The 9,361-nt window shown below is 39.9% G+C and overlaps 1 protein-coding gene across 2 annotated transcripts; it reads right to left on the bottom strand.

The window, feature by feature from the left end:
• Window positions 1–2,411: 2,411 nt before the first annotated feature.
• On the bottom strand, window positions 2,412–6,033 carry serpinh1b (serpin peptidase inhibitor, clade H (heat shock protein 47), member 1b). 2 transcript variants are annotated; one of them, XM_034603390.1, is made up of 8 exons: window positions 5,903–6,006; window positions 5,192–5,228; window positions 4,173–4,322; window positions 3,867–4,059; window positions 3,474–3,744; window positions 3,270–3,368; window positions 2,947–3,179; window positions 2,549–2,851 (listed from the first exon to the last, which is right to left on the bottom strand). In XM_034603390.1, exons 3-8 carry the CDS (start codon window positions 4,289–4,291, stop codon window positions 2,549–2,551), a joined length of 1,218 nt encoding a protein of 405 aa, XP_034459281.1. In that variant the 5' UTR covers window positions 4,292–4,322; window positions 5,192–5,228; window positions 5,903–6,006. The 2 variants fall into 2 exon arrangements, with proteins under 2 accessions (XP_034459282.1, XP_034459281.1); XM_034603391.1 differs by lacking the exon at window positions 5,192–5,228 and having other exon boundaries at window positions 2,412–2,851; window positions 5,903–6,033.
• Window positions 6,034–9,361: the final 3,328 nt, after the last annotated feature.

Below are 9,361 nucleotides of genomic sequence, written 5' to 3'. Positions count from 1 at the left end.
ATCCTGATTTTTCTCCATACAATCTTCCCAAACAAGAGGGATATGATGAGTACATCCTAGTCAAATACAAGTGTTACTGTTTCCCTGTGTACATATTTATATACACATAGAATACTACATATTCACTTCTTTAGCACATACGTACTTGTAGTTCAATTGGTAGATGAGTTTTGTTAATTGTTTATATACAGATATTCAAACATGTGCACATTCATTCACACCACCATACTTGTACAAACAGGTGGCCGTCTATTTAAAGTTTATCCAGTCAGTGGGAAAACCCTGCAACCCCTCTTCTCCCTTTCTCACCGTACTGCCTGAGAATTTAGAACATTTAGGGATAAGTACAAAAAAAGATAGACTAAAGAGATGTAGCATATGGTCTGCAGTTGTCAGATGGTACGATAAATAAAGTCTGTCCTTGTCTGATTAAACTGATTGTCTGGTGTGTTAACTAGCACATAATCAGTTCGCGCTCTAGGACATAGATGATCCAAAAAGCACAGAAGAGTGTCTGTCCTGTGGTCTGCAGCCATTGGTTTCACCAAACATGTTGAAAAGAGAATGGGATGATCAATGATGATGGGTCTCTCACCTGCAAGGACTTTTTAAAAATGTGATTCACCTTTAATAGAATGTTTTAAATTAATATAATTTCTTCATTTGGGTTTAGGGTTTGACATGCATAAAGCAAAGTGATTTATGTTTTTTTTAAAGCCTAATACAAATGTCCCACAAAGTGACCTGTCCCAGATAAACAAATTCAGACAGAATTTTCTTTTTTGGCACATCAAAGACCACTAAAAGCTGTGCCATTATTTCTTCTGGTGTGATGAGAAAACATCTTAAGGTTTACAGAATTGTATAATATGTTGATCTAATGTGTAAAACAGATATCGGAATAAGTCGCATAATTACAAATTGCAAAAAATGTTTGCAGATTACACAAATTCACCCTTGAGATAAAAAGCCCTGCTTTTCGTAATGTGATAAACACAAGAAAAACCCGCCATTAATAAACAAAGTCTGTTTCATAAAATCTGAAGGTGTATTTACTTGTCACTTCTTTCAATTCTAAAAAGGTGGTTGTGATGAAAGTTTGTAAATTAAAAAATAGATTTATTATGAAACTGTGGTTATTATTCATTCATTATGAAACTGTGGTTGGGCAAAATAGACTATGGCAGCCACCATGTAATGAATGAGAATGTAATGATACATAATCCATTTAACAGGATTGTGATGGGACTCAAAATCTGAACTGTTCCATTATTGTTCTATTTATTGCTTGAATTATTATTATTACTGTTATCATTAATTTTATTATTAGTCGTAGTAGTAGTATTTTTTTTCTTTACCTCTTCTATACTTTTGTTTATAGTATGTTGCTGTAACTGAAGAATTTTCATATTATTTTGCAACTTTCACACTTCATCTCTCTCGTTTGCATTGTCCTGTGCCCTATTACATGTAAACTACTGACATGTGACTTCCTGATCCCCATATTGTCCTTTTACTCTTTACATCCAGAGGGTGGTGCTACTGCACTCAAACAGAACTCAGAGGTTTGCATCATTTTGAAAGCGATAATCATTTAATACTGTTCATCAAGCTTTGACTTACTTCTGTGATAGTGAATGAATATAAAAGTAAAAGTGTTGAGATAATTATTTGACTGAGTTAAAAGCGTTCAAATCAACAAAAAAAAACTAAAACCAAAAGGGTAGTTTTTGATCCTTTGTTAACCTGTTAGTCAGCCTATGGTTTTCCTGTGCTGGAACTGAAGGAGACAGCAGTTACCCATTCACCGTGAGAACCCTGCACCCCCACTTTGTCACAGCAGATTCTGCTCTTTCTCTGGTTAGTTCCAAGATCCTACTCACATATTATTTAGGCTAGAGGTTGGAAGAGAAATGAACCACAATGTCATGGACGGTTACCTATGGCAGATTATCAATACAAGGAAAGGGCAGCCACTGTCAAATTGCTGCATTCCAGACCTGGGAGGATTGTCTGACCTCCAGCCAACTGGAAGGATTGTTATCCCATTTCCTTTGAGTGTAAACCCTAGCATACTCATATTACTCTGTTCACCACTGCAGGGCACTGTATGAGCTTCCTTTTCATGGTATTAAGATATGCTTTGTGAAAAAGAATATATGACAACCACGCAAGAGCCTTTTGTATATTTATATTGAAAAATGAACATATTATTTCATAATCACACAATTCCAACAGCTTTTTTGTGGAAAATACATTACATCTTAACATCTTGTGCAGGGAAAAAATCTGTGCAGTGCAGACTGGAGGCAAAATAAGAGGGGGAGTGAGACAGAATAAAAAAAAGCTTGTCCAAAGATCTTTTTCTCTAAACATTAAAGTTAATTCAAGAAAACACAAGTGAATCATGGCCGAACTAACACTGGCAAAAATAAGGATGTAAAGAAAAGAATGTGCTCACGAGGTAACAGTCATGCCATTAAACACCCACACACAGGATCCTGACAAAATTTCACAATGCTACCTGAGACGATTGATGACATTATTATTATAGCTCATCGCGCATCTTTTCTCCTTTAGGTCTGACAACTCTGCCGATATAAAGGATTGAGTTGGTCTTATTGTCCTTCACCAGGAAGATGAAGGGATGATCCACGTAGAAGAGTTTAGGGTCCCTCAGCTTTCCAGAGCCAAAGATGTTGGTGTCGAATGGATTTCCATCAGCATCCAGCTCCAGGGCCGAAGCGTGGAAGACGTTGGAGAGGTAGAGGTCCTTCTTTCCAGAAATGTTGGACAAGTCTGCCTTGGCTTTGTCTACTGCTTCAGTTAGCCCGAGATCAGCCAGGTGTTTCTAGAGAAGACAGAGAAAACAGTGGTGCTCAGATGATTTTTTTGTATGCACAATATATCTATGCTTGTGAGAACCATCAATTCACCACCCTTTACCTGCAGATTATGGCTGACTTCCAAAGAGATTTTAGGAAGAGAGATGGCCACAGCTCTGTTCTCCATCTGACTGAGCCAAGTGTCCACCTGGTTCCTGGTCAGGAGTTTCTCCAGGCGTTTCAGAGGCTCCAGGTGGTAGGGCATGATGAGGATCATGGAGGCCTGCTTCTGGCCCAGAGGCATGTTCAGCACAAAGATACCGTTCACAGTGTCCTCGTAGAAATCGTACAGACCTGTGTGAAGAGCAGTCAAACAAATCAAATATTTAGTTCACACTCTTGTTGAGTCAGACATTAAGAACCAGCAATGATGGAGAAACTCACCTGTACGATGCATCATGGGAACCCCAACGGTGAATGAGCGAGTAACCAGGAAACCACGATCGTCCACCATTTTTTCATGGAACTTCTCATCCCAGTGAGCTGTGGGACAAAGATAAGAAGACTCTGTTACGCCTCTGATTTAATTAAGTCATGATCAGAAATGTAATAACTTGGCATTGAATCAAAGAGATTATTTATACTTACGCTTGAAGAACATGGCGTTGACAATCAAGGCTCCATCTGGGTTCTGCACGTCCTTGGTGACCTCGGAAAGCTTGCCATCAGTTGACTTTGCCGCCCAATCGTTGATGGAGTTCACAGCGCTCCTCTTGTCACGTAAGTTTATTTTTGAATGGTCGAAGTTATAGTGCTTTTTGCTGCTTTTCACAAAATCGTCAGCAAAGGAGACGGAGCTTGGGCCATAAAGGCGATTGTTGATCTTCCAGGTGGTGTTGCGTGTCTTGGCATTGCTCACCTGGGAAGAAACAACATACGATCTGTGAATCTAAACTCAGGGTCTATTTTAAGGCCTCTTGGGTAGAATTACAAAGGATTAGAGGAAATAAAAGGTTTCATTTATTGTATCAGTGTACTTACCTCAGAGAGCAGCTCAGACAGTCCTGCATGCAGATGCTCGTCCTTTAGTTTGTCAGCACTGAGGACAGTTTTGACCTGCGAGGCAGTGGAGGACTTTCCACCAAGAGCCATCATTCCCAGAGAGGAGGCCACCACCACAGGAGAGATGAGGATGTTCTCTGAGTCTTTCTCATTTGCCATCTTGTGGTAGAGGCTAAAAAAATAACAAGAAAAAAAAAGTGCTTTCTTCAAGTGCACAGTCAGGTAAATTAACGTTACATATGTATAGCCATCATTTTATAAATGATTATTGTCAGATTGACAGACCTGAAAGCCAGGTTGGCACTGTTGTCAGCCAGCGTGATGGCATGACTGCTCAGCTTCTTGTCCTCTGCAGAGGCCACAAGGGCCAGCAGACAGAGAGCTGCAATGTTTGTCACCCACATCCTGTCTGTCTCTGAATGCAGCTGTAGAAGCCTGCAAAAAAGAGGATAGTTAGCTTGAACATTACTTAACCTGGGTTGGTTGAGTAAAATCAAATAAATCATGTAGTGAGTAGCATGCATTTCTCCATGGAGGGAATGTGTGGAATAAATAAACATTCAGAACTATATTAATTTATCAAATATATTGAGTAGAAAGAAGTGGGAAATTGTGAGGACACAGACTGGGATGTGAAGCTGTGGTAGAGGCAGGGCTGGGCTGGCTCTGCCCAACCAGAAGTTTGGGAATGCCTCCAATTTGAGGCAGACATGTTCCTCGCCACGTCAGCAGCAGCTAGAGGCTCAGCTGTACAGCCACTGTGTAGCGTGTATAGCTCTGTGCAGACTCAAGGCTGTAACAAGATGGCTCTCATTTTTCCTGCATTCATTGCATTCGATGCAAACTGTTCTACATCTGCACTGATATTGTTTTTAGGGCATATTCTTCCCAAGCCTGTGGAAAGGATCAGAAATCACTGTGTTCGACTTGTTCTCTGTAGCAACACTCCCAGACAAGAGTTTGTACCTACTTCACACTGTATCTAACTGATCTCGTCAAACAAAGAACTGCCTTTGCGCAATCAGATTTTTCATTTATGGGCATCATACATTGGAATATGCTTCAAAAGCAGATGGAAATTAGCTGATAGCTCATTTTGAGATCAACGTTTTTGTGCATTGTCCTTGTTTGATAAAGAATAACGAATAACTAGATTCATAGCCTTAACACTGTAATAAACCAGCTGCCCTGATAGGTCTCAACACTTTTCTTCAATCCACCATTGCAGAGATACATTGTCTTTATCTCTATGCTTGCATAACTTGTTTTACAGCAGAAATTACTTTTGCATCATGTTAGGATACCTTGAGATGTTTTGATGTCTGCGACATCATTTTCATTCTGAAAGACAAGAGTTGTATGTAGTAATCTCCACAGAGCAGTCAATAAAACATTATTCAGGCTCTGATGGAAACATTCTGTGTCATCTGATTCCTCCGTCTTATTTTCCAGTTATTCATCCGTGAGAATTAGAGACTTCCAAGTTGAGGTTATTATGCAAGTCTGTTCTGCTTGTTCACACACGATCAGACATGCAAAAAGTTTTCATTTGCTGCGGTGTGTGACCCAGAAAAAAAAGTTTCATCCAATCAGATGTGCCACAGCAGAGCAGCACTGATTTCTAGAGGACAGATGAACCGTCCATCTTCAAAACCGTGATGGATCCAGATTAAGTCAAAAAGCTAGATTGGGTGCATATATCAAACTTTTCACTGAATTTGTACTGAAATACATTTGAATGCTCAACAAAGCAGTGACCGGCAGGGGGCTAACTAATATGAGAATCATCATGCTGGGATAAGTTGAAGAAGGATTTTAAGCTCTGCTGAGTTGTTTTCCTAAAAAATAAGTCATGTGAAATATGCAGGTCAAACAGCAAGAGAAATAGCAGTAGATTTCAAACGGGTTGAAATGGAGAAATGCTGGACTGAAACCTTAAACCTGAAAAACAATGCAGCCCATTCACCCTCTGCGTTTCCTCCTGAAAACAAAGACCATTATCTTCCAATCCTTACCTGGCACAGATTCACTCTATGTGTCCCGTCTGAGTTGTGTCCTGGGAATGTAATGTAACGTTAGTTCCCTCTTCTGCTCTATATACCCTGTGAGAGAACTTTCTAGAAGTGGGAATGGGATATTCAAATGAGGGGTGTCTGTGTTGTCCTTAGGAAGTTGGAGCTGGGACGTCCCACAGGCTGGAAGGAAAGGGGTTGGCTGGAGTTGAACTTCTCAGCACTGGTCTGGGCTCAGCTTTGAGACTTTTGCCACAATGGCTGAAGAGAAACTCAGAGAAAATCTGACTGTGGATCAGTTGTGGTTTGCTGATGTGCAAAAATAGTGCTCAGCCTTCAGGTCCTTATGCCGTTTGCTGACTCAATCTCCAACACAACTTTCATCACATGGAAAAGATGATGCTGCACTTAAATATGAACAGAATGATTTCAATGCACGAGAAAACAGATGGAATGTTCAAGTTGTTTTTTCAGCTGTTGAAGCTTGTGGGAGTGTGTGAGCCTCTTTAGGGAAACTGCCCCTCTGCACTCTCAGCAGACGAGGCACCAGAGAATGGAAGCAGTTGTTCTTTGGAGACGAGCAGTATTTCATTGTAGTAGAACTTGTTTGATTTCATACGGAAACATCCAGAACTTCAGTTCATTCACTTGCAGTAATCTTTCTCGGAAGTTGCAACATCTCCAGCCCAGCCCCCATCACCACCCCTGCCCCCACCCCCACAGTGCCACGTCTGTCCTTCTCAACTGCTGATTACAGGGTGGTTGAAGAATGGGGTTGTTGAGGACAGCCCCTGTCGTAAAAAAACAACAACTGCCGGACATCCTTTTTCAATTCATGCAATATTGCTTCAAATATAATAAAGTAAGGATATAGGCCTAAAGTATGTAACCCTGCTCAGTCTCAACTTATCCTACATCTGCTGCTATTTTACTTATTAATTACTTCCCATGAAGTATTTTGGACTTCTTTTTTGCACTATTCTGGTTTGCACTACTCACATTCTATCTACCCTGTGCCTTTTGACTGTGTACTATGGTGTGTACTTTAGAACTTAATATGTTGTGTACTTATATATTTCTTCTACTTCTATGTCCTGTACATATGGCAGAATTGACAATAAAATTGACTTTGACTTTTTTGGTTTTGCCTGAATGCGCCAGAATTACAAATGCTGTTAAAGGACAGAGCAAGACTGTAGATGGATAAGTTAACACTTGTCTGTGCACAGTATGAAATTTGGATCACAGTGTTTTTCCTATCAGAGGAATTCCATCAATCTCTTAATTCCCATACTCCTCCTCTTTTACGTCTCTCAGCAAACTGTCCTGACATGCCAACTGATGAGTGACGGTCGGGGGAGTTACCCAGAAAGTTTGACAAAAGTTTGAGGAAACTAAATCTCCATAATCCAATCATGTTGTAAACTTACAGATGTTTTACAACATGAGTCATATGTTGGGGACATTAACATAATTAGCCATTTTGACTTTGTGAGATTCACAGAGCATGTTTGCAGCCTCTTCCCTGCTGTGGGGGGGGGGGGGGGGGGGGGGGGGGGGGGGGGGGGGGGGTGTTAGTCATTCTGAGAAAACCCCAGGAGCCACAGTCAGCAGTCAAATTCCTCAGCATGTGGAGAGTGGGGGGTATTTCTGGGTCAAGCAAGTCAAATCCCCAAGAACATTTAATGTCCATTTAAAGAGTTATACTTTCATTGTGTTCCCTGAGAGGTATAAAGGCACAGACTTAAGATGGGGTAAGAAGAGGAAGCTCATGAGCAGGAGACAAAAAAATCTATATAGTAACAGTAAAAGGAACATAAGTTTACTGCATTGTCGCGTTTGGTTTAAAGAAAAGGCTCCTATTATATGCAGCATTAGTGCACACATGTGACGTTACTAAGTATATCTAAATACAGTGTGTGTACAGTATGTGTCTTGAAGGACCTTTCTGATCCACCACCACACACAAACTGAGGGATGTCAGTGCTGTAGAGTGTAGACGTAACAAGAAATGATGCAATATTTCAGCAAATTGAAAATGAACATATTGTCACATTTCTTTCAAAGACAGTCGGTAAAGTCAGGAACCAGGAACATGTCCGTCACGTTTTCTCCACCAGGGACTCCAATAAAAGAGAAAGACTAGCAGACCTCACAGGTTGGAGCTACTCAACAAAATACTATTTGAGGACCAGAGCCCATTCAACATCTGCACGTCATCAAACCAGCCTCAGCACCAGTTTTGGTCGGCTGCCGTCTCTTTTGCAGTTGCTAAAAAATAATCTGGATTTTGATCTCTAGTTTCCTTCAGTAACTTTAGTTCAGTTCTGGTGTATGAATTTGGATTGAACTTTTGTAAGATAATATCAACATTTTTACTAACAAGACCGGATTGTAAAACGACTAACAGTATTTAAGCAGACTGTTACAACTGTTTTCTAAACACCTCTCTTCCTGCTCATCCCTTTTAGATGGACCAGTGACAGTTTCCTATGTAACATACTTTCCATATCGCTGATATTGTATACTCATTCCAATGGTATATAATTCCACAAGTGCAGCCGAGACAGTTTAAGGGACACAGAAAGGACTACAAACTAAATATTTACAATAATATGATATATATATAAATAGTATATACTGTATATCTATCAGTGTTGGCTGTATTCTATCACACACTACTACAATCACGACTCCACACTGAAGAAATGTAGAGACAAAATGAAAGAATCAGAGCACAGCTGCAAGAAGACCATGATGCAAAACCTTAGAAAAGTTTCACCTCTGCTATGTGATGAAATTGTGATGAACGGTTTCAGTTCAGGCACTTACTGGATGATATACAGTTTGTAATCTGTCTATGTACATTGTCACTGTAATCCAGACGCATCATCATAATGTTGTAGCAACAAGGAACCTGTTTAGATCTTATGTTTTATGAGTAGCTATTTTAATGAATTTTACATTTGTCCAAGAGTTAAAAGCATTTGCTGTCTCTATTCAATGAAATCTGATATTTAGGTGAATGTAGATAAAGGCTGTGTAGCTGTGGACTTGGAAAACATTGAATGTGTAGCAAAGGCATTAAACAAATGTTTATATGGTAAATGGTCTGCACTGATTCTTTGACCCCTCAAAGTGCTTTACACTTTGAGGGGTCACTTATAAAAATAGTGCATTCACTATCTCTGGGATTGAATCATGCACTGACATTCTGATCAGTGGACATCCCCCTCCTTCTTTTGAGCCACATTATACATGGATTATAGCTTTGATACATAGGTAACAATACAAAAGTATCACACAATTCATCTTCAGCAGTTTCTGGTGTTAAAGGCGATAAACACTGTTTTCTCAGTTATTTGATTATAAAAAATGTTTTTCATTCTGCTGTTTTTATTCATAAATGCTTCAGCCCAGAAGGTCCATTAAAACTTAACAATGTGAGGCTCAGTTAGAATA

The sequence above is a fragment of the Hippoglossus hippoglossus genome, chromosome 13 (assembly GCF_009819705.1).
Source record: "Hippoglossus hippoglossus isolate fHipHip1 chromosome 13, fHipHip1.pri, whole genome shotgun sequence".
Taxonomy (NCBI): Eukaryota; Metazoa; Chordata; class Actinopteri; order Pleuronectiformes; family Pleuronectidae; genus Hippoglossus; species Hippoglossus hippoglossus.
Note: the sequence above shows the minus strand (reverse complement) of the source record. Positions and strands in the feature narration are given on the sequence as shown.

What these genes read in the sequence shown, in the direction of transcription:
- serpinh1b (XM_034603391.1), bottom strand. Translation starts at nt 4,291, where the DNA reads ATGTGGGTGACAAACATTGCAGCTCTCTGTCTGCTGGCCCTTGTGGCC. An exon ending in AGTGCCAACCTGGCTTTCAG is followed by an intron (nt 4,060 to 4,172) that starts GTCTGTCAATCT and finishes TTATTTTTTTAG; the next exon opens with CCTCTACCACAAGATGGCAA. An exon ending in AAGTCAGCCATAATCTGCAG is followed by an intron (nt 2,852 to 2,946) that starts GTAAAGGGTGGT and finishes TGTCTTCTCTAG; the next exon opens with AAACACCTGGCTGATCTCGG.